The sequence below is a fragment of the Budorcas taxicolor genome, chromosome 9 (genome assembly GCF_023091745.1).
Source record: "Budorcas taxicolor isolate Tak-1 chromosome 9, Takin1.1, whole genome shotgun sequence".
Lineage (NCBI taxonomy): Eukaryota > Metazoa > Chordata > Mammalia > Artiodactyla > Bovidae > Budorcas > Budorcas taxicolor.
The window spans coordinates 25,508,644-25,534,087 of record NC_068918.1 but is presented as its reverse complement, the minus strand read 5'-3'; the positions used below and the strand labels follow the sequence as shown (position 1 = coordinate 25,534,087).

Genomic DNA, 25,444 nt, shown 5'->3' with positions numbered 1-25,444 from the left:
TGTATATACATCTATCTATCTATTCCCCCCAACCCTCTGTGTGGAGAGGGTATACAATTCTATTACCTGCTCCAAGACTGTAGGAACATTCAAATTTTTTAGCTTTTACCTGTTACTTCTTAAAGAAACTTCTCAATGTAACTCTTCTTTCATCGTATGGAAATTGGTTTTATCTGATTTGGGGAAGACTTCAGACTGATATTTTCTATCACTGCTTTTCTAAAACTAGTTATTTTTATTCACTGAAAAAGTATCTTTAAGTCCTATATCCCTGGCACTCCAAGGCTACTGTTAAAAACTAGGCATTGCTTCAGAAATCTTAGGAGCTTACTTACATTCAAGGAGGTAAATATTTTGTGATACAAATATTATGCCATAGTACAGTGTCAAGCCCTGTGGTGAAGAACCAATTAAAAAATAAAAATAAAAAACCCTTCTACTCCATGGTCATTATCTGTGTAAAATAAAAGTATCAGTAATTGTCGTTTCTGTAATATTCTTGTCATAGACTGGCGGTTTGCAGATCAGTGATCTTATCTTCGAGCAACATTGCTTATCAAACTCTTACGTGTATTTAATCCAAACTTGAGCCGTTCAGGAAGCACTTCTAAGAGGAAGCCCTTCCAAGAGGAGAACTAAGGGGGAAAGGGTCCTAGGCAGCGCCAGCTGTATTTTGGCAAAGGACTTTAGGCTGAAAGGAGTGAAACTTTGAGCATGGTGAGAGATGAAACTGAAGAGGTAAGCAGAGCCCAGATTGTGTAGGAAGTTTGGATTTTAACCATGAGCAATGAAGGGGACTCAACTAGGCAGTCACAAAATCGTATTTGTATTTTAGAACAATTTGGCTTCTATGTGGAAGATGGATCAAGACAAGCAGACCAGTTAGGAGGATATTACGCTGTCTAGGTAAGAGATAATGAGGGCATGAAGCACCATAACTGCATGGGGATATAGAGTGGAAATCTGTTTACCAGTCTGAATGACAGTATTAGAAAGGAGGTTTTCCAGAATTTTCCAATTGGCAATACTATTCATTCCAGGAGTACAACACTTAGTATTTAATACAATAGACAATATTCATAGAACTTCATTCAAGTAAGTTCTTGTTCGTTTTTTAATGGGGTAGCAGCCCCTTACTGCTTCTCCTTTTTAATATCTCTTTTTCCATCTACCCAGATTTCTTTCTGAGAAAGGGCCTCTGACCCATGGCAGACAGTCAGTCACATGCTAATCAGATGCGCTCTCTCTGGAATCTGAAATCTAAGCAGACATTCTACCCCAACTCCTAACCTGATTGCCCCTGCTGTATTAGGCCATATTCTAGCCTCAACTGTTGCCTTTGTTCTAGAATAGCTCCCTAGTTACCTGTGGATTCTGTGAACTTCTGATAATTTGAACGAATTCTCTTCTGCTTAAAACTGGCCAGAATAAGATTCTTGCTTCAACCTTAACTGGCAATCCTAACATGAAACTGAAAGATTCCTTCTTACAGGACACATTAAACATAAGACTCTCACAGTTATTTAAGAGTGTAAATATTTAACAAAAGCAAATTACTCTTTTCAGAATTATGCCTATGAAGTATTAAGGTTCTTTCTATCTAGTGAGGAGGGAATTTCATTACATATATAATAATAACAGAATAAAGCAGAATGCTATAATGGTAAGAGCTTGGAGGTGAGACAGTCTGGGTTCACATCTTAGATTAGGGCCACTTTCTTGGGCAAATTACTAATCTCGCAAGTTTCAGCTTCCTCACAGGGCTAATAACAGTATTTGTCTCACAAAACTATAAAATATTTTGGAAATCAAACTAATTGATACATGCAAAATACTGAGAATACCTAACATAAGTTAGAACTCAACAAATAGTCATATGACTATAACACAAAACTAGTTTCTGAAACATGGATAAATCAAGAAATACAAAACTCACAATGCAAACAAGATATTTTATTGGAATAATTACTAAACAATGAAGCACTAAAGGTATAATTTAGACATTTCAGAAATTAAAATATAAATGGAGTATTTAGAAAATCCACAGATTCATATGTTGTATTAAGGTTAATACCAGAATTTGGAAAAAAAAGTAAAATTCCACAATCACTGAAATGCTGACTTCTTCAAGGGATCTTCTCAGCTGTAAAGACTTGAGAAGCTTGTCTCCTAGCCTTGAAAAGAAATTTTAAAAATGTTAAGTAAGTGACAAGTCAATTAATTAAAATATGCATTATCATCTAATATTAAAAAAAAACTAAAATCTGGAATTTTTTTTCAAGATCATGAAAATCCTGTAAGGAACAGTACAACTTCAAATTTAGGAAATTAGGAAATCATTTTTAAAGTCAAGCCATAAAAAATTAAAGAAAATTTGAGATAAAGATAAAATGCAAAAAATTAAAAAGAAAATATCACCTTTTTATGGAATAATGAATCCAAAGTAAAAATGTGGCTGAAACTCAGAAAGAGACAAGTAAATACAGGGAAGGAGAGATAAAGATGAGACTATGAGCAGAGAAATACCACCAATGCCTCTCTTTCAAGACCAGAAAAGTAACAGCCAAATAAAATACTCAGCTAAACTCCATCTTAGTATCTAACCTCATCTATGATCTCAAAAGTTATCTGTATATTGGTGAGCAAGCATCTTGCTTTTTCTAACAGTTAAAATTAACCTCTAACTTCATTCAGCCAAATAAATGATAGGGTTTAAAAAAAGGAATGCAATTCTGGTATTTAAGTCATTGCAAAGAAACCTCTGCATAAACATTTGCAAAGAAACTTATCATAATTAAATTGAAGAACTTCTTCAACAATCCTTGCCTTTATATCCCAAGTTGTGAGGCTAAAAAGATTACTCTAGCTCTCTCTCATTTCAAACAACTTTAGTCCTTTCCCTCATGATCCTATTATTCTTCATTAATGCTCCTCTCTACTGGGTGTCTGTTCTCCCTTTGAAAGTGAAAGTCGCTCAGTCTTGTCCAACTCTTTGTGACCCCACAGACTATACAGTCCATGGAATTCCAGGCCTGAATACTGGAGTGGGTAAGTGTTCCCTTCTCCAGGGGATCTTCCCGACCCAGGGATTGAACCCAGGTCTCCCACATTGTAGGAGGATTCTTTACCAGTTGAGCCGTAAGGGAAGCCCTTCTCTCTTTAGAGGGAAACAAATGTGGAGTACTTAAGAGGGACTTTTTTTCTTCAAGATTAGAGAATTGTAAATTTTCTAGACTTGATATGCTACCATATAGCTTCTGTTTATACAAATGGAGGGGCTCCACTCCTTAGGAATTTTTCTATAATGTACTGCTCATCACTTAAATGCAAGGGATAAAGAGGCAACACTACTGGAATTAATTTCTGGAACTGTATATATCCAGTAAGTATTATGTGTATGAACAGTTCTTGAATCTGAAAGAAAAACATGTCCCTCAGAGTATTTAACTCTCTCAATAGTGTGATAATTATACCTCCAATAGTACATCCAATATATCCAAGTGCCTAACATAGAGACTCAGGAATCTCTAGAATCACATTTAATCAACTAAGACCAATATGAGCTGAACTCCTTGATTAAGTTAGACTTTCTTATCATACTGTTGCCATTTTCATTACTCCCCTGATAATCAAAATTAAATAATGTATTATAAAATTAAATATTTTTATGAAGTTCTGAGCAAAGTATCTGACAATATTTGGGTATCATCTGAAATTTAAAGATGTCCATTCTGGAATTAAATGATGTAGTGAACAACAACAGATCTTTGCCAATCTAATGTTATAGAATGAGGTGTTAGGAGTTACAAAGGAATAACATTGATTTTTTTTTTTATAACATTGATTTTTAACTTAAACCTGTCCAAGCATCACATGAAAAATATTTAGATACTTACAATTTTCTCCTCTGAAGAAAGCACACCTTCTACTGCCACTATCTGGTACTGCTTATGTTTTAAATTCCCCACAAACTTCCGTAGTTGCTTGAGACTGCTAACTTCCATGTCTTGCTTTAAGAGTTTCTGCATTTCTCGAGAAGGGCATCCAGGATCAAATACTAGTAAACATAATGTTCGGTTTTTTCTCTCTTCAATTCCAACAACTGTTCGACTATGACCTGTAGAAAAATAAAAAAAGAGTACAAATGTGCGAGAGATACCTATTTGAGCAGCTGTAAGTTACTATACACACACACACACACACACACACACACATATATACACACCCTATATATACTTTTTATGTGTGTTTCGTATATAAATACAGTCAGTCCCTCTGACATATTGGTTATCTGAGTTCTTTGAGTTCTCAGACACAAAACTTTAGTTCTACTTCCTAACCTCCAGTTTTCTTTCGTTCAGTTTTAGTTTTCCAAAGGCTTCATGGCAAAATATTCTACTTCTACTATGTCAAATATTTTAGTTTCCTTTCCTAATCCCATAGTCCTTTTTATTCAAGTGATCTCAGATAAAAGGATTTGAAATTTAACTGCTGGGGAACAAAAACTCATGGTTCCAAAAGGTAGACAAAAGTTAATTTATATATAAGATAATTTCAATGGGAAGGGCTTAACTTTTATAGCTTATATCCTAAACAATGAAATTCCTAACATTTACTTCTCTTTCTTCCTGTCAATTCAAATCACCCACTTGAGAAATTTCATGAAATACCCACACATTAGGCACTGTTCCAGACAGTTCGTGACACAAAAGCAAACAAAATAAACATGTCTGCTTTCATGGAGCTTACATTCTAATAGGAAGAAATACTCCATAAACAAGGTAAATGAGTAAAGTCTATATATGTTAGCTAAAGCAAAATAATGCAGGGAAGAGGGAAAGGAAATGCTAGTGCTAGAGTGGGATAGAATAATGAGCTAAAAATTTTTAAAGGGTGGTCAGGGAAGGCCTCATTGAAGTGAGGTAAAGCCCTGAAAAAAATTAACGATGAATAATAAAGGAAGAGGTAGCCCTGAATCAGGTCGCCCCAAAGATATCAAGGATATCATCCATTACTGCAATGTATTATGATGACAATATAGCTCTACAAATCAGAGTACTGTCAGTATACTTCTCTCCTCTATTATCAGAATCTTAACATACCCTAAAGCAAAAGCTAATTAGTTGTCTTATATAAATAAATCATCTTATAAGTTACACTCAGTATCTATAAATTATACTAACCTTGATGCTGAAGATAGATAGGCGGTTTAGACGTACACACTACTTTTGGACTTCCTTCTCTCTCTGAAGCATAGTAGCTCAATATCCATTCAAATAAGCGAGGGTGTGTACCCAAAGGACCAGTTGACTTGTGAAAGTCAACAATACGACACCTATAAAAAAATTGACAAAATGGATTATTTAGAAAATATTTTAAAAACTTATCAATGGAGTTATAAAATGCAAACATTTTAAATTAATTTTATTTCATCATTGTTTTCCTAAGAAGAAATAAAATTTTATTATTTATCTGAAAACTGTTATTTTAGGAGGAAATTCTTTAAATAACTTAAGGTTGATGATAGCTATCAAAGTTACAAAAATTTTCTCACACTGAAAATCTCCCTTCGTAGTAAATGAGGATCATACCTGATTTTAAAGAGTCTACATATAACCTGAGACATGGGGACTTTTATTCTAAAGTCTCTAAACCTGATGATTAATTAGAAGTTGATTTTTAATTCCTCAGCAGCCATAAGAAGTTATCAAAATATCCTAAATATTTTTCCTATCAGTTCTCTCAAATTTCAATAATAGACAAGAAAAGAATACCTGTAAAGATCACAGAAAACCTGTGTGTACCCCCATCTATATATATATCTATCTACTATTTGGCAACAGACCATGCCGGTACTGTTTCCTCAAGAGGAAGTCAACCATGAATAAATCAAATTATTTTAACCAGGAGCATTATTTATATTTCTCAACAACTATTTTAAAAAGACTGAGTATAAAGGAAAGGAAAAACAATTAAGACTTATTTGCACTTTAAAGTATAGCACAGACATCCTATTCTTGTCTTTCTTGGCCATAAAGTTTCCAAATACACCCACATTGTACTAGTTGCTATCTTCAGCCTCAGTAAGTTTAATATTTATAACTTTCAGCTGATTACTCCTGAGCTTTAAATATTGAAATGAACTTCTGGAAAAGCTATTAACAAGTAAGAACAGTGATCTTGGGTTAGCAGTTGACTATAGGTTTAGATTTAAAATTTGAATGGTATTCTATGGATAAATTCATAGAGAGCAAAAGGAAGACATTTAAATAACTAGTAAACAAATTGAGGGTATAGTAATAAAAAGGCTTTACAAAGAACTAATTTATTTCAGGTACCAAGAAAACAGCATGATATATCAGGTACTTTAAACAAAAATTTTCCTTTCCTTAAAAATGACTTAAAAGCTCAAAATATGATATAGTATGAATAATCTGAAGGTGTGAACAGACTGGCAAAAAGGAAAAGAAGAAAAATTTAAAGGGCATTAAAACAGTCCTTTGAATTTAATAATTCAAGAAAGTTATTATACACACAGTCATTTTTCTATTTAAAATTTAGGAAGTATTTTTATCTCTGAATATAACTCATATATAGAAATGATGTAAAACACTGGCAAAATGACTTGGAAACAAACATAAAAGGAAATATACAGTCATGAAGCTTAAGGCAAACTTTCTATTAAAGATGATCATAAGCATTTATCTCTGATGCCTCTTGAAAGCGCAACAACATAATACTGAAGGAGAAAATGATTTAAACACCTATGGAGAAAGAGAATAGGGTCCGACAAGAAACTGGCACACATTTCTGGAAAATGGATAGCAGGAGAGAGTAAACATAAAAGTGAATGCAGAGAAATAGAGACAACTTTCTTAAAACCCAAAAGAGGACAGAAGTTTAATGCACACCAGGTACTGGACAGAGTAGTACTGAGGCTGAAAACAGAGATTAACTGGAAGGTTGAATAAACAGAGCAAGTCACTAATCAACTCCTCACCTAGTGGAGGAACTGTAGGCAAGAATGGACTCTGAGAAAAGGGCTCCCTCTTATACTAATATTTGAGAGTCCCCAACCACACAGCAAACTTCCACCTGAGAAATGAAGTTTTCTCAACTACAAGCTCCATGAAACCCTACAGGACTGCCAATCAGCTTTTTTACTGCCTCATTCTTCACTTTAGGAAAAACAGTAAGGATTTTTAAAAGTTAGAAGAAAGTCTTCTAAATGAACAGACTAAAATAAATAGACATGAAACTAACTTAACATGGAGGAAACAGAAAAATGCAAGGAATAGAAAAATTTTACAACCATAAAAGGCCATGATGCTATGAAATTACTTCTTAAAATCGAAAAACATTGTTAAAATAAAAATTTCAATACAGTAGTGAGGAGATAAAGTTGAGAATCCAGATAGTAAAACAAAAAGCAAAGATCAAAAAGTGAGACACAACCAGTGAAATCAAAAAGTCAAAAAAGTTCAGCAGCCAACAGGAGTGCCAGAAAGAAAAATAAAGAAACTGGAGAGATCATACTCATCAAACAACAGTGAACCCTTAAGCTCTTACTACATGCCAGTCACAGTCTAAGCACTATATTATCACTACAACTCTATGATGCAGTCACTATTTATATGCTCTTTTTTCAATGGTGGAACTAGGGTACGAACAAGTTAAATCATAGAGCTAATAAGCAGAGAGCTAGAATCAGTTGTAGGCAATTTTATTTCAAAAAGTCTAAGCTCTTAACCACTATGTGCTTAGTCCCTCAGTCATACTGAACTCTTTGCGACCCCATGGACTGTAGCCCACCAGGCTCCTCTGTCCACAGGATTCTCCAGGTACATCTTGCCTTCTCATTAAGTAATACTGATTGTTAGAAGCCAGTAGAGGAACAACCTAATCTGATCCATAAATGATTCTGAGTTAAGAATAATAGAGCAACACAAACTATCACTCAGTAACAAGCCTAGGTGTCCTTTCTTAGGAAGCTAATAAAGGAAGTGTTCAAGTGAAAGAGAATAATCCAAAAACGAGAAAGACATGGAATCCAGGAAAAACTCCAGGATCCAATTCAACAGAGTGAAGGTATGCAACATGATTAGAGCTATGGAAAGGATCTAGAAGCAAAAAACCCAGACTAGAGAAGGACAATCGGCTTTAAGAAAAACGTCTCCAGGAATAAGGAGTTCCTCAGGCTACATAAGTGGAGTTTCTGCAAAAACTTGACCATGATGTAGACAAACAGTAAAAGGGAAAAGGGAAGGCAATTCTTAAGGAAAACTTTAAAAAGCTTTTCAGGAAAGATATAAAATCATTAGTGAATAATATTTACATAGTTATGACTCTAACTTAATAAAAACTGAGATTTAACTGTGTTATAAAAAGTGAGGAGAAACAGGTGGGAGATACAAGGAGAATGTAACAGACAATGTCTAAAGCTGACAAACCAAGAAAAAGCCATGAAAGCATATTATTTAAAAACAATGAAAGTGACAGCCATCTCTAAGAAGTAAGACTTGAGAATAGAGAAGATCAAGAAACAGGGTATGTGTGGTTGGTTTCCATTGTAAGTCTTTCATTTTATTATTGCTCCTTAATGTGAACCGTGAACTTCCAGATGTTCAAGCTGGTTTTAGAAAAGGCAGAGGAACCAGAGAGCAAATTGCCAACATCTGCTGGATCATCGAAAAAGCAAGAGTTCCAGAAAAACATCTATTTCTGCTTTATTGACTATGCCAAAGCCTTTGACTGTGTGGATCACAATAAACTGGAAAATTCTGAAAGAGATGGGCATACCAGACCACCTGACCTGCCTCTTGAGAAACCTATATGCAGGTCAGGAAGCAACAGTTAGAACTGGACATGGAACAACAGACTGGTTCCAAATAGGAAAAGGAGTACGTCAAGGCTGTATATTGTCACCCTGCTTATTTAACTTGTACGCAGAGTACATCATGAGAAACGCTGGGCTGGAAGAAGCACAAGCTGGAATCAAGATTGCCAGGAGAAATATCAATAACCTCAGATATGCAGATGACACCACCCTTATGGCAGAAAGTGAAGAGGAACTAAAAAGCCTCTTGATGAAAGTGAAAGAGGAGAGTGAAAAAGTTGGCTTAAAGCTCAACATTCAGAAAACTAAGATCATGACATCTGGTCCCATCACTTCATGGCAAATAGATGGGGAAACAGTGGAAACAGTGTCAGACTTTATTTTTTGGGGCTCCAAAATCACTGCAGATGGTTTTTGCAGCCATGAAATTAAAAGATGCTTACTCCTTGGAAGCACAGTTAGGACCAACCTAGATAGCATATTGTAAAGCAGAGACATTACTTTGCCGACCAAGGTCCGTCTAGTCAAGGCCATGGTTTTTCCAGTGGTCATGTATGAATGTGAGAGTTGGACTGTGAAGAAGGCTGAGTGCCGAAGAATTGATGCTTTTGAACTGTGGTGTTGGAGAAGACTCTTGAGAGTCCCTTGGAATGCAAAGAGATCCAACCAGTCCATTCTAAAGGAGATCAGCCCTGGGTGTTCCCTGGAAGGAATGATGCTAAAGCTGAAACTCCATTACTTTGGCCACTTCAGGCGAAGAGTTGACTCATTGGAAAAGACTCTTATGCTGGCAGGGACTGGGGGCAGGGGGAGAAGGGGATGACAGAGGATGAGATGCCTGGATGGCATCACCGACTCGATGGACGTGAGTTTGAGTGAACTCTGGGAGTTGGTGATGGACAGGGAGGCCTGGCGTGCTGCGATTCATGGGGTCGCAAAGAGTCGGACATGACTGAGCGACTGAACTGAACTGAAATTTTATTTTTAAACTATCCCTTTGATAAAAAACACAAACAACAAAAACTTCCTAGATATGACAATAACATTAACTTGGCTTTTTAGGTACATACTTTATCCTTAGGGAAGTGAGAAGGGTATATATTTCACATGCTCCAATCCAGGCCTTTGTTCCCTGTAACCTGTTATTAAGCTGAGAGGCACCCTGGGGATCAAAACCTTCCTTCCATGCATCTTCAATCATAGACTGAATTTTTGGAATGCAAGGAACTGACATACCTAAAATTATACAAAGCAAACATGTAATATGACAGTTACTAAAGTACTGAATAATACTTAGCAGTACATCATATATTCTGCAAGAACCTATCATTTTTAAGACAGTTATTTCTGACATCTACTATATCATTTTCTCTTCCTACAACCAGAATGAAGATTTGTAATGCAGATATCCACTAAAATACATCTTTATTAAAGCTATTAATTTTAATATGCATACTATATATTAATTCATTCCACATCATATGTACTTTATTAGATGGTAAATTCAGAGTCTGTATTTCACATACCTTTCAAGCTATCATCATAAGCATCATTTTGCAATAATGATGAAAGCAGCATTTGGAAATTTCTGTAACCACAACCCCAACCTTTATCACCAAAAGATGAATGAAAGTGATCCACTCCTGCAGAAAGCCACACACGCCTCACATCTGTGGCAGCATTCTGATAATACCTATAAAGTGCTTCCATAATTCCTAAAATGGAAGAGATTTAGAAGGTTTAGAAGGGTATCACCTTTCTATGTCTGTCTCATACATTTCCAGTATCAATCTCTTTCTCAAGGCACATGTAAATCCTGCCAATTCAGTCTTCTACCTTTTTACTGACATAGTCTTAGTTATTGTCCTGCTTGTTTTACACAATGCAAGATTCCTAACACTAGCATATCACTTATTATGCTGAATTGAAATTGTTTGCCTTTTTTATTTCTGCAACATAAAAGTACACTGCTGAATGAATGTTCTTCTTATCTCTCCATTTTATTATACATTGTGCTGGACATCATTTTCTCTGAAGCTCAGTTCTAATCAATTTGCTCCCAATTTAAAAACTTCATTATGGTTTATCACAGTGAGTTGATTTTTATGTGATATAATTAGTTCCAGTTGGCATTAAAAAATACCAAGATCTACATGAAAGAGTTGTTTTTATGTACATATATATACATAATTATTTTAACTTTTTATTTTATATTGAGTATAGTTGATTAACATTAACAATGTGATAGTTTCAGGTATACAGCAAAGTGATTCAGTTATACATAATTCTGTTCTTTTAAAAATTCTTTTTCCCATTACAATTATTATATAATGTTGAACAGAGTTCCTTGTGCTATATATCTAATAAAGTAGGTCCTTGCTGGTTATCCATTTTAAGGGTATAAATATTTAAAGAGAATATAAAAGGATATGTTTATGATATCAAAGATGGAGGAATTTCTTAAATAAGACACTTAAGACACAAGTAAAGGGAAAGACTGAGAAATCTGATTACATTCAAATTTAAAATTCTGCCTAATTAAAGACACCACATACAAAATTTGGGCTTCCCTGATAGCTCAGTTCGTAAAGAATCTGCCTGCAGTACAGGAGACCCCAGTTCAACTCCTGGGTTGGAAAGATCTGCTGGAGAAGGGATAGGCTATCCACTCCAGTATTCTCGGGCTTCCCTTGTAGCTCAGCTGGTAAAGAATCCACCTGCAATGCGGGAGACCTGGGTTCAAGGCAAATTATAGGTTTGAAAAAGAAAACTGCTCCTCATATCATCAATGAAGAAATAATATCTTGAATACTTAACGGACTGCCAAAAATCAATAAGAAAAAGACAAACAACCCAACGGACACGAGGAAAGGGGCTAGGTTATTTACAGAAGAAACGAACTCAGGAGTCATCAGAGATATACAATTAAGTATCTTACCATTAAATGGCAAAAACTTAAAAGTGTCACAATATAAAGTGTGAGTCAAAAACACAACGATCTAATGCAGGTTACAACCATTCTAGAAAACAACTTCATAATACTCTTAATGAAATTAATTATGCAAATATCCTTTAATCTAGTATTTCTGGTCTGGATGTTAGAGAAACTTTTGAGGAGGAAACCTGTTCATAATTTTTAAGAATAAAACACTGGAAACAATGTAAGTCATAACAGCAAATTCTATTCAGCAAAGTGAAAGCAGCACAGTTTAAGAATCAACATATTTAAGCAAATCCAATCAGAGCACACATATTGTACACCAACCTACATATAGTTTAAAATATAAAAGATTATATATTATTATGGAAACACATACAAGATAAAGTTACTAAAACATATATGAGATTGATAAATGCCAAATTCAGGATAATGATTCCCTTTGTGGAGGAGGAGAAATTAGAAATCAAAGAGGGGTACACAAAGGGTTTAAAATACATCTAAAAGGTTTTACAGCTTAAAAACATTAAGTTTCATAAAAATTGGGTGGCAGGAACAAAGCTGTTTTCATATAATATTTTTTAACTATACTAACAGATATAGTTTTTTATAAATGTGGAAGATATCAGGAAAAAAATACATTCTTTGGAACAAGGCAGATCTGATTGTGAATACCAACTGGGCCAATAACTAGCTACACAACCTCACCTTGTGCTAATTTGCTTCAGTCATGTCTGACTCTTTGCAACCTTATGGACTGTAGCTCTCCAGGCTCCTCTGTCCATGGGATTTACCAGGCAAGAATACTGGAGTGGGCTGCCATGCCCTTCTCCAGGGGATCTTCCCATCCCAGGGACTGAAACTGCATCTCTTATGTCTCCTGCATTGGAAGGCAGGTTCTTTACCACTAGCGCCACCTGTGAAGCCCAACCTTACCTTAGGAAAGTAATTTAATCTCTCTAAGACACAATTTCCTTATCCAGAAAAATCTAATACACAAGATTTTTCTTTTGAGAGTTACATGACACAATATATACATATAAAGGTCTTAGTGTCTAAAACTATACTGAACAATAGGGCAGAAACTATTTGCATATGGTTATCTGAACACCTGAAATGTGGCTTGTCCAAACTCAGATGTTCTGCAAACTAAAATACACACTGCATTTTAAAGACTGTACAAAGATTGCAAAATACTGCACTGATAATTTTTAATACTGATTACACACTGAAATATATTTTGGATATACTGGAAAAATATTAAAATTAATTTTACCTAGTCTTTATTTTTCTAATGTGACTATTGGAAATTTAAAATTATTTATGTGGCTCACTTACATTCTACTAGACAGCAATTGTCTGGAAAATAGTAAGCTCTCAATAAAAACTATTCTCAAAGGTCTGTTTTCAAATGTCAAGTAAATTGATACAAGATAAAAGTGAATCATTTACTATAAAAATAAAAGGTCAGGAGTTTTAAAACAACACACAAAAAAATTATTTGAATACATGGTCTCACCTAAAACTATATAAACAGTGGGTTGTGAAAATCAAGCACAATTCAAATAATCCTATTACTTCAGTGATGTATGCAATATTAAAACCATGATTTGGATATTTAAATACTCACCAGATGTTTTTGTTTTTCCATCATCAACACCAATAGCTAGTGATTCCATCATATCAGCTTTTCTTCTATGAAATTCAGATGGATGCATTCTTCCCCTATTTACTTCTATCTCCATATTTCGTAGCTGCTGTTGTTTGTACCCTCCAGAATTATCTAAACCATATTGTCTCTATTGAACATAAAAACAAATGACTTAATTTTTATGTCCCTTTATATCAATGAGGTGAAAAATTTACCACTATTTTATATATCTGGAAATATATTTTGAAACATTCTGGTTTATAGACTTCTATATGAGTCAACTTACAGATTTTTATGAAAAATAATCACGCACACAAAAAAATCCTTGAGTTAATAACAGCCTTTCTCTACAAACAACCATCATGGCAAGAGACTTGTTTTCCTTGAAGTAGGGAAAGTAGAGAATCCAATCTTCCTATTAATAGTAATGTGAAAAGCAGATGAGTTCTGACCATATTGCTGATTTTTTTCAAGACAACCTGTCAAGGAACCTGTACTTGTTACTTGGTTCCTGGGCTAGCCTAGAAAGGCCTATTTAATCCACAGTTCACTCAGGTATTTACTCTATGCAGTAAATGAACTATGTTTTTGCACACTGACAGAAAACCTAAAATAATATGTTAAAACAGCCCCTACAAAAATATTTCTGAGATCTAAACAACTAACCTGCAAAGTTACATAATCAACTTAATACTCCCGTAAACATTGAAAACTGCTGTATTGATAATATAAGGTAGAGAAGATATAGGAAAAGTCAACTTTTTTCTCCTCTGAATCTTGGTGGGAAAATAATTATGCAAATAGATGAACCATGGATGAGAAAAATAGCCTAAATTAGATATTCTAAAGAAAGAATAGCCATGTGCAAGAAATCAGAGGAAAAAAAGTTAGAGGTCAAACAAGTTCAGGAAGATTACGATATGTACAATGCATATTAGTATATTAAAGGCTTTAAGAAGACATCAGGTACACAAACCTGTTTAATTGAACATTTTCAAACCTATTCATTCATAAACCCTTTTTATTCAGACATTATCCTATAAGCACATAGAAAAAGAACATTTAAAATCTATGAGCATTATTAGCAAATGACTACATAGTCCACAGCAAGTTAGGACTGAAAAGAGTCGAAAAAGCTGTTAAAATATAAAAGAAGCTACCAGTTTAGTTCAGTAGATACTACCATTCACCTGATAGGCTCAAACTTCATGAAAAAGCATTTTCCATTAAAAGTGGTTCTTTCTAAATTCCTGAACTGCAGTCACTAAAAGAATTTAAGACTCAGGAGACATTAATTCTAAGTTTCTGTTTTAAGTATTTATGCAAACGTTTAAAATTCTGTGTCTCAATTTCTTAGTTTTCTCCATTAACATAGGTTTAAAAGTAGGCTTCACCATTTGATACTGCCCAATCCTGAACAAGTTAAGCTACATAAAGCACTCTTTGTTTCCATTTCTTCCTCTGCTGTTCAAAAAAAAAAATCTAAAATAACTTCATGGAGTATGGAAGACTGTAAGATACTTTACATCAGGGTCCCCAACTCCAGGGCCACAGACGGGTACCAGTTCATGACCTGTTAGGAACCAGGCCGCACAGCTGGAGATAAACAGTAGGTGAGTGAGCAAAGTTTCATCTGTATTTACAGCCGCTCCCCATCACTTGCATTACTGTCTGAAACTTTTGTCAGACCAGCAGCAGCATAATAAACATAATGGACTTGAATCAACCTGAAACCATTCTCCCTGCCACTCCAGGTCCATGAAAAAACTGTCTTGGTCCCTGGTGCCAAATAAGTTGGGGACTGCCACTTTATAAGAAGTGTTTGCTCCAGTATGTAAATGCATACTTACGAACGGTGGTTGTTATGAACTATAAAAAAATATATGTAAAAAATATTTTGTATTATAATAAAGACAAAACTAATAAACTGAAGTCTTAACAGCATGTTTGAAAAATAAGAACTCTAACTAAACCAAAATAATATAATTATTATTAATCATTGTACCTGCAGCTTCTGAAATTCTTCCATTCCTTGTCTTGATTCTTCAGATCTCCTCTTTCTGTCTTCTTCTTGTTGAAGCTGCTGAGCCAACTCTAGATCTCTACAACACTGCGCTCTGTTCACACCTATTATATATTTTTAATATTTAGAATAAAAGACTGAAATCAAGGCTCACTTATATGTTAGTACATATTTTTTCAATGGAGTAAACGCTATTATTTTGCCGTTTATTCATGACTATGATGTCATAGAAATACTGAGTATAAATCCAGCAGAACTTGAACTGCCTCTGTAAGGGTACAACCTTCACTTAAGTCACTAATATTCACTGAGTGTTTAGGCTGTGACAAACACGTCTCATTAATTCTCATTAAATATCTCATTTGGATCTTCATAACAGTTAGGAAGTTAAGTATTATTATCTGTTGAAGAAACCAGAACTTAAGAGAAATTAATAGCACCCTGGAGTGGTGCCCCTCATTAATACATATAAGGCAGATTAGTTTTTAAGAGAAATACTTGGTGGGGGGGAGGGGAGGATGGAAATAATTAAGAGAATAAAAAACAAGTGAGCAAAGTACAGATATTAGATCATAACCTAATGTTGACCTCAAGCAAATAGTATAACTTGCCCATTTTGCTCTCTATCCAGTGTCCTACACATCTATTATTCAGTGCCCTCTGGCTAGCATCTCTTTGACCTCTCAATTTGATGGTTTAATTATGTATCTGAATATTCTTTCTTTCCCTTCAAATCGCTCAGCCTCTGATACCTCTTCCTAATTGGTCCCCACTTTTACTGGCAGAAATACACAATCCAAAACTGATTTTTAGCATACTTATGAGGCTATCTACAGTGATTCACTCAGATTCACCTCAGACTCCAGCCTATGGAGTACACATAGCCTATGTGTAAGCCTATGGAGGTTACAGAAAATAACTCATGTACCCATACAAAGCTTGGGTCTCCCTGGTGGCTCAGTGGTAAAGAATCTGCCTGAGACCCGGTTTAGATCCTGGAGTTGGGTAGATCCCCTGGAGGAGGGCATGGTAACCCACTCCAGTACCCCTGCCTAGAGAATACCATGGAGAGAGGAGCCTGGTGGGTTGCAGTCCATAGGATCACACAGAGTTGGACAGGACTGAAGTGACTCAGTAGCAGCAGCAGCATACAAAGCTTACCATAAACAAAGAATTATCAGAAACTCAACATCAGAGTTATTCTTCCACCGTAATTAGTAAAGAACTGTTCCATCTTTACTCCAGCAATTCTCATCTTGGTATTAGGCTGAGTGATCGGGTAATGCTGTCCATGGATATCACTAACTGTACTAGGATCGCTGATAATGAATACTAGAAACCTCTGCAGTAACAGGAGATATCTATGTACCTTAAGAAACTGATATCCAGTAGAACACAATTGGTTTCTCTTTTTGTCTACTTTATATTTTGTTTCAATGGAATTGTGAAACTCATATAGGATCTTTCCATTTCTAAGGCACCATCATGATTACTTAATCAATGCCACTAGCAAAAAAGATAGGGAAACAGAAGAAAACTTTAGAATCTCTTATAAAACTAGTCAGTGGTAATAAAGAAGCTAGAAGAGTAGTTGAAAATGTACTTGAAAAACTTTGAAGTCACATACTTCACATTCTTTTTAAAATGACACGTGCCATATGGCAGCTTCTGAGCTCATCAACAACTTTTACTGATAAGATGTTAAATTCAATTACTTCCAGCTGCTGGAAGAATGGCCTCAACTTTTAAATCAAAAAGATTTAAAAAATGGTACAATATTTCATTATCTTCTGATGTTCTGGGTCAAAACCCTGGATGCACACCCCTAATTCAATTGCTAGTCACACCAGTTAATCCTTTACAATCTTTTCTGTGAAAAATCTTTGACAAGTTGAAGCTGTATTAAAAATTTTTTAAGGGACAGATTTATTTTTAACCAATGTGTTTTCTTCCCCTCTATAATACTAATCTAAAAAGTAGATAATGTCCTAGGAAGTAGAAATTAAATCATAACATCCTTATCTTTAAACATATAGTCATACCTTGTCCAAAGCTGCTTTCTTCCAAATGCAAGTCAACATGTTCCTGCAGAATATGGTAGTTTGTACAGATGAGCCCACACATAGGGCAGTCATAGAGTAGTTGATTACAGTCTGTATTAGAAATATAATTTAGTTGGTTTTATTTTTAAAATCTTTAGATTTTTCACATCAAGTCAAAGACTGTCTACTACTCACTAACTTTATTAAGTAAAAGCTCTTTGTAGCTGGATTTAAAGCAATTTTCTACTTCTAAATGAAAGACTGAGCATAAGCACAAACCTCTTATCACTACAGTGAAAGAAAATATTAATTATAAATATTCAGCTCTGTAGTCAAAATAAGAAAAGTAGAAAGGAAAAAAAAATGGTAAATAGTGGTCAGTCTAGATATGGATTTTGGGGGCTGGATTCTCAGTACCCTCCAAACTAAGTGGTGATAGGCAGAATTCAAGCATTCAGCACAAAGCTGGGCATGGATCAAATGCCCTAGTTGGAAGCATAAGATCAAAGAGCTGCATCCATTAACCAGTACCTCAGACAGACAGGTACAACTTGCCCAAGAGAGAAATGGTACCTCTATAAGACCAAGACCTAGCTGATACTGGGTACAGATGATGTTATTAGAAAATTACAAATTAAAATAAAACAACACTACATATATATTAGAATGACCAAAATCTGGCTAGTCAAAATCTGTATGATCAAAACTCTGGTTTTTCCTAGTCATGTATGGATGTAAGAGTTGGACCGTAAAGAAGACTGAGCACTGAAGAATTGATGCTTTTGAACTGTGGTGCTGGAGAAGACTTCTGGGGGTCCCCTGGACAGCAAAGAGATCAAACCAGTTAATCCTAAAGGAAATCACCCCTGAACATACACTGGAAGGACCGATGCTGAAGCTGAAGCTCCAATACTTCGGCCACCTGATATGAAGAGTCAATTCTTTGGAAAAGACCTTGATGCTGGAAAAGACTAAGGACAAGAGGAGGAGCAGGTGACAGAGAATGAGATGGTTGGATGGCATCACTGACTCAATGGACAGGAGTTTGAGCAAACTCAGGGATATATTGAAGGACAGGGAAGCCTGGTGTGCCACAGTTCATGGGGGGTCACAAAGAGCTGGATGTGACTTAGTGACCGAACAACAACAAAATCATTGACAACACCAAATGCTGGCAAGGACATGAACTTTCATTCACTGCTGGTGGGAATGCAGAATGGTCTAATCCCTTTGAAAAAGTCTGGCAATTTCTTATAAAACCAAACATACTATTACTATATGATCCAAAAATCACGAATTCCCTTGTGTTCACCAAAATGAATTGAAAACTTCTGTCCACACAAAAGCCAGTACAGTTTATAACAGCTTTATTCGTAATTGCCAAAACTTGGAAGCATCCAAAGGGACCTTCAGTAGGTGACCAGATACTGAACTGTGGAACATCCAAAAGAATATTATTCAATTTAAAAAAAAGCTATTAAGCCATAAAAAGACATGGAGGAATCTTAAATGCACATTGCTAAGTGAAATAAACCAATATGAAAAAGCTACATGGCATGTGATTCCAATTATATGACATTCTAAAAAAGGCAAAAATATGTAGACAGTAAAAAGATCAATGGTAGCCAGTGGCCACAGGGAGCGAAGGATGAATAGGTGGAGCACAGGGGATTTTCACGGCAGTGAAGCTATTCTGTATGATACTAAATACTAAATGGTGGGTTCATGTCATTATACATGTGTCAAAACCTGTGTACATCACCAAGAGTGAACCCTAATATAAACATGGGCTTTGGGTGATATTGACATCAACGCAGATTCACTGACTTTGACAAATGTATCACTTGGTATGGGTTGTTGAATGCTGGAGGAGTTTAGGAGGATATAGGGACAGGGGGTACTTGGGTACTCCCTGTACTTTCTACTCAATTTTACTGTGAACCTGTACTTTCCTAAACAATAGCATTTATTAAAATTCAAAAAATGAATATATGCCCTCTCCTTGAGTTCATTTCAGTTCAGTCGCTCAGTCGTCTCCAACTCTTGGTGAACCGTGAATCACAGCACGCCAGGCCTCCCTGTCCATCACCAACTCCTGGAGTTCACTCAAATTCATGTTCATTGAGTCGGTGATGCCATCCAGCCATCTCATCCTCTGTTATCCCCTTCTCCTCCTGCCCCCAATCCCTCCCAGCATCAGGGTCTTTTCCAATGAGTCAACTCTTCGCATGAGGTGGCCAAAGTACTGGAGTTTCAGCTTCAGCATCAGAACTTCCAATGAACACCCAGGACTGATCTCCTTTAGGGATGGACTGGTTGGATCTCCTTGCAGTCCAAGGGACTCTCAAGAATCTTCTCCAACACCACAGTTCAAAAGCATCAATTCTTTGGCGCTCAGCTTTCTTCACAGTCCAATTCTCACATCCATACATGACCACTGGAAAAACCATAGCCTTGACTAGATGGACCTTTGCTGGCAAAGTAATGTCTCTGCTTTTCAATATACTATCTAGGTTGGTCATAACTTTCCTTCCACGGAGGAAGCGTCTTTTCATTTCATGGCTGCAGTCACCACCTGCAGTGATTTTGGAGCCCCTCAAAATAAAGTCTGACACTGTTTCCACTGTTTCCCCGTCTATTTGCCATGAAGTGATGGGACCAGATGCCACGATCTTCGTTTTCTGAATGTTGAGCTTTAAGCCAACTTTTTCACTCTCCTTTCACTTTCATCAAGAGGCTTTTTAGTTCCTCTTCACTTTCTGCCATAAGGGTGGTATCATCTGTATATCTGAGGTTATTGATATTTCTCCCAGCAGTCTTGATTCCAGCTTGTGCTTCTTCCAGCCCAGCGTTTCTCATGATGTACTCTGCGTATAAGTTAAATAAGCAGGGTGACAATATACAGCCTTGAGGTACTTCTTTTCCTATTTGGAACCAGTATGTTGTTCCATGTCCAGTTCTAACTGTTGCTTCCTGATCTGCATATAGGTTTTCTCTCCTTAACCTTTCATAAAAATTATTCAAATGAATCAGACTTAAATGTAAAATTCAAAACTTCTAGAAGATAACATGGGAAAGGTGACCTTGGGTTTGGCAGAGTTTTGATACAACACCAAAAGCACAACCCATGAAAAAAGAAATCAAATAAGGCAAACTTCATTAAAAGTAAAAACTTCTGTGAAAGACACTGTTAAGAGAATGAAAAGACAAGTCTCAGACTGGGAGAAAATATCTGTGAAATATTTGTAAAATCCAATAAAGGACTTGCATCCACAATATATAAATTATTCTTAAAACTCAACAGTATCAAAGAGACACATGATTCTAAATCTGTATGCAACAACAACAGAGCCTCACAATATATGAAACAAGTCTGATAGAGCCTAAAGGAAAAACAGACAAATATACTGGGATATATAGATATATATAGATCATAATAGCGAACTGTAACCTCCTTCCAAAAACTGGTAGAACTGCTGGACAGGAAATCAGTAAGGACATGGAAGATCTGAACACAATCAAACAACACACTCTAACTGACAAATATAGAACATTTGATCCAACAACATCAGAATTTTTTTTCCTCAAATGTCTATGGAACATGTGAATATGTGCTAAAACAGACCATATCCCATATCTTAGGCCATAAAACAAGTTTCAATAACTTCAACAAATTCAAAAGAACTTAAATCATAGTTTGCTCTCTGATCAAGAAAGAATCAAAGTAGAACTCAGTAACAGAAAATCACAATCCCAGAGAATCCAGATGCCACTGGCCTGGGTGGTAAATAAAAGAATACCCTCTGGAAACTGGTCTTCCCTGTGGCTTAGTTGGTAAAGAATCTGCCTGCAATGCAAGAGACCCAGGTTCCATCCCTTGGTTGGAAAGATCCTCTGGAGAAGGAAATGGTAACCCACTCCAGTATTCTTGCCTGGAGAATTTCATGGACAGAAGAACCTTGTAGGCTATAGTCCATGAGATCACAAAGAGTCAGACAGGACTGAGCAACTAACACTTCCATTTTCACTTTCTTCCTCTGGAAACTAGACTGTGAGTCTACTTCTTCTCAAGTTTCTACAGCTACTTTCGAAGTAGATGAAACATTTATTGTTTGCATCAAAACTCTTTTCCGTTATAGTAGTTTCATATTATAATAATGGCAAATGAGCAATGCTATAAACTGAAATTAAAAACACATTTGTAGTAATCTTATTTACAAACCAACTTTTGGGATACTACATATTCTACTTATTATATAAAATGAATACTTTACCTTCTAACGGAGTGTCTAAAAGATCAGCATGCTTTGTTTTCACATGAGTTTCCATATCTTGACTATTATCTTCTATTTTTCCACAGAATGGACATTCAGGAGGACTGTACATCGTTTCATAAATTGATTCTTTAATTTTGGTTCGGTCAGACTGTCTTTCCGTACTTTTCAGGAATTTTCTAGATTCAGTTAAGTTCTCTGAATAAAAGTCTTTATGTTTTAAAGTACCGTCCTTAGGCAGGCTTTGAGCTGAAATCTTTGGCTGATTAGATGCACAAGCTGAATGAACACTTGAATTAATGTCTGCTCTACACTGTAGGCTGCTGTCCTTCCTGTTATCGGAAGTTCCATACTGTATTGTATTAATCCTCTCAAAGTTTCTTTCTAGTTCATTTTGCTCAAAATGAGCAGTTTCAATATGAAAACACATTTCATCATAATTCACACCTGACAACTTGCAAAATGGACATATAACTTCATTTTCCATGTGAACAGTTAGGTGAGCCTTCATGTCTGGTTCTGAGGATACTGTTTCACCACAAATATCACAAGATAGCATGGTAGAGCAGGTAACTAGAAAAGAATACAATGTTATTTATGTTAGAAAGTAAGAGCTGAAGAAAAAGAAAATACATTTTATAAAAGGATTTGGAACAACTATATATGTTATTTATAACTAGATTATTTAGATGAAATTTTCAATGTCCTTACTGTTCCTCAAATATACTAATTTATTTATAAATCTCAACTACTGTATTTCAAGTTAATGGTTTGGATAAAACAAAGGCAAAGCGAAAGTGAAGTTGCTCAGTCGTGTCTGACTTTTATGGACTGTAGTCCATCAGGCTCTTCCATCCATGGGGTTTTCCAGGCGAGAATACTGGAGTGAGTTCTTATTTCCTTCTTCAAGGGATCTTCCTGACCCAGGGATGGAGCCCTGGGTCAGATTCTTTACCGTTTGAGCCACCAGGGAATCCCTAAACAAAGGCAATGATACTGCAAATTGAAATAAAAAATTTTTCAAAAATTTCAAAGTGTGTCTGGACTGAGGTAAAGAAAAAATAATATATATAAACTCGCCCAGGTAAAATAAGCCAAGTAAGAGAAAACAAAGAGAAGAAACCTTATCAACCAATATATCTAAATACAAAAACTTTAAAGTTGTTAACAATCAGTTGCACAAATAAACAAATTTCATAATAGCAGCTAACAGTTAAAGAGTTTTATATGTCAAACTAATTAAAGCACTATTACTATCATTCTGGGCTTCACTGATGGCTCAGTGGTAAAGAATCTACCTGCAATGCAGGAGACGCAAGTTGGATCCCTGGGTCAGGAAGATCCCCTAGAGGAGGGCATAGCAACCCACTCCAGTATTCTTGCCATGAAAATCCCATGTACAGAGGAGCCTGTCAGGCTATAGCCCATGCGGTTGTAAGGACTGAATTGACTGGGCACACACGATCATAAATGAAGGAAACTGGCTCAAAGTCACCAGCACCAGAAAATGATTAGCCCAAATGCTAACCCAGTCAGGCTCCAGAGGTGCACTCTCCACCCAAAATATAAAAGCACAGTGAACACAGTTAAAAAGAGCACTGATTCCAGAGTCAAGAGAACTGGGTTATAACCTCAGGTTTCATAATTTTAGATGACACACCTCACCTTTCTGAGGTTCGGCCTACAAAATGAGTTACACTGAATCAGCAGTCACTTCTGGGTTTTACAAAGTTCTGGCTCTGACACAAATTTTGCTAAGAAGTTTTTTAAAAGCAAGCACAGTCACAACCTTTCTACTACCTAGACTATCTTTCAGCTAGAAACTGTTTTAAAACAAACAGAAAATGAAAATAAGGAAACTATCCCCACCATTTAAATAAATTTAGTTTAATAGAATCGCCCAACTTCGTCTCCCTGCCCCCCACCCCTTTTCCTCAGACAAGTGAAAACAGTCTCTGATTTTGATGTAAATTCTCCCAAACCATCAGTGCAAAGAATGTGACACTCAGAGAATTTTCTTCTTTTCCCGGGCCGGGACCCAGAATGGTGTGCTTGAGCTCCCCAACACTTAGGACAAGTGGATGACACATGTGTGGAGGTCGGCGGAGGGTGCCGGAGCCTGCCCAAAGGTCCATGGCAACCTCCCAAGGCCAGGACATGAAACCAGTCCCGATTCTAACTGGGTCAAAGCATTCGGCCTAGGGATCCGGGGCTGGGACGGTCAGTTCCTACCCGCCTGAAGAGCCGGCAGCTGTCACACTGCCCTTCCTCTTCGGATCCCGCAGCAGATGCCGTCTGGCTCGCGGGCAAAGGAGTGCTGCGCGGTGTCGATTCCCTTTCCCGGCCTGAAAAACTGAGGTAGGCCCTTATTTTTACCCAGACACTGACGGTTAACCGATAAGAGAACCAGCGACTCTGAAAAGCCTCAGCCTCCGGACGCACATTCAAAAAAGCTTTTCCTCTCTTCCCCGGAAGAGAAGGAATCCCAGCATGAACCTCTGCACGCTAATCTGGGTCGTGGTGGATTGTGGGAGTCGTAGTCGTTTCCCCGTCAAGGTTCCAACGCCTAATTTAAGAAGAGACACTAGACTCAGAGGTCTCTATGAATGAATTCTCAGGTTGTGTCCTAAGGCATTACACGAATCCACAATATCCACTGTCAATGGCAACCCACTCCAGCACTCTTGCCTGGCAAATCCCATGGATGGAGAAGCCTGGTAGGCTGCAGTCCGTGGGGTCGCTAGGAGTCGGACACGACTGAGCGACTTCACTTTCACTTTTCACTTTCCTGCATTGGAGAAGGAAATGGCAACCCGCTCCAGTGTTCTTGCCTGGAGAATCCCAGGGACGGGGGAGCCTGGTAGGCTGCCGTCTCTGGGGCGCACAGAGTCGGAGACGACTGAAGCGACTTGGCAGCAGCAGCAGGGCCTGACTGAGTAGCACTCTCACGTTATCAAGCAAGGGCTTATAATGTTACAGCGTGCCAAAGTCCTCTAACTATGGAGGGTGGCAAAGACCTGCTCTTTCCTCACGGTTACAAGATAACGCTATTTTGATCCCTGAATTAAAAACATGAAACAGCTCTTGGTACTTAAAAAATACAATATCAGAATTTAAAAAATCATATTAATAGAGAGCTGTAAGGTAACCCAAAAATTTTCCCAGAAAAGAGAACAAAAAGAACAAGAGATGGAAAACAGGAGCTTCTTTGGGGAAGGAATCATGTGTTATTTATCTTGCATATTCTGTGCCTAGAACTACATAGAGAAAACAATCTGTTTTCAATACTGCTTGTTCAACCCCAAGGTTGAATCATGTGTTGAACAAGGCTGTATGTGTGTTATAAAAAATCAAGAGTACTTTACTTGGAGTTATTTATTTCATACATCAGTGGCTACTGTTTTGCAAAAAAAAAAAAATCCACAGATGTCACGGCATCCAAAAATTTTCAACTGAAAGGTTGAAACAAATGAACAGAGAAGATAGGAAGAAGTGAATGAGGTTGAAGAAAATGAAGCTCCACGAGGTCAGGATTTTTATCCGTTGTGTACACTATTGTACCTCCAACATCAAATCAAGTCTGGCACAGATTAGTCCCTCCGTCAATACTACGCTGTAAAATGAATAAATGAATGGATGGAAGCTTGGGCGGATGGATGAACAAAAGAACGAACGGGTGA

The 25,444-nt window shown here is 36.6% G+C and overlaps 1 protein-coding gene across 1 annotated transcript; it reads right to left on the bottom strand.

Annotated features, from left to right (window-relative positions):
• Window positions 1–2,034: 2,034 nt before the first annotated feature.
• Window positions 2,035–24,101, bottom strand: ZUP1 (zinc finger containing ubiquitin peptidase 1). The gene is made up of 10 exons (XM_052645714.1): window positions 23,997–24,101; window positions 21,765–22,337; window positions 17,491–17,601; window positions 15,431–15,552; window positions 13,405–13,573; window positions 10,363–10,551; window positions 9,907–10,072; window positions 5,184–5,335; window positions 3,897–4,117; window positions 2,035–2,174 (listed from the first exon to the last, which is right to left on the bottom strand). Exons 2-10 carry the CDS (start codon window positions 22,321–22,323, stop codon window positions 2,127–2,129), a joined length of 1,737 nt encoding a protein of 578 aa, XP_052501674.1. The 5' UTR covers window positions 22,324–22,337; window positions 23,997–24,101; the 3' UTR covers window positions 2,035–2,126.
• Between the last annotated feature and the right edge of the window lie 1,343 nt (window positions 24,102–25,444).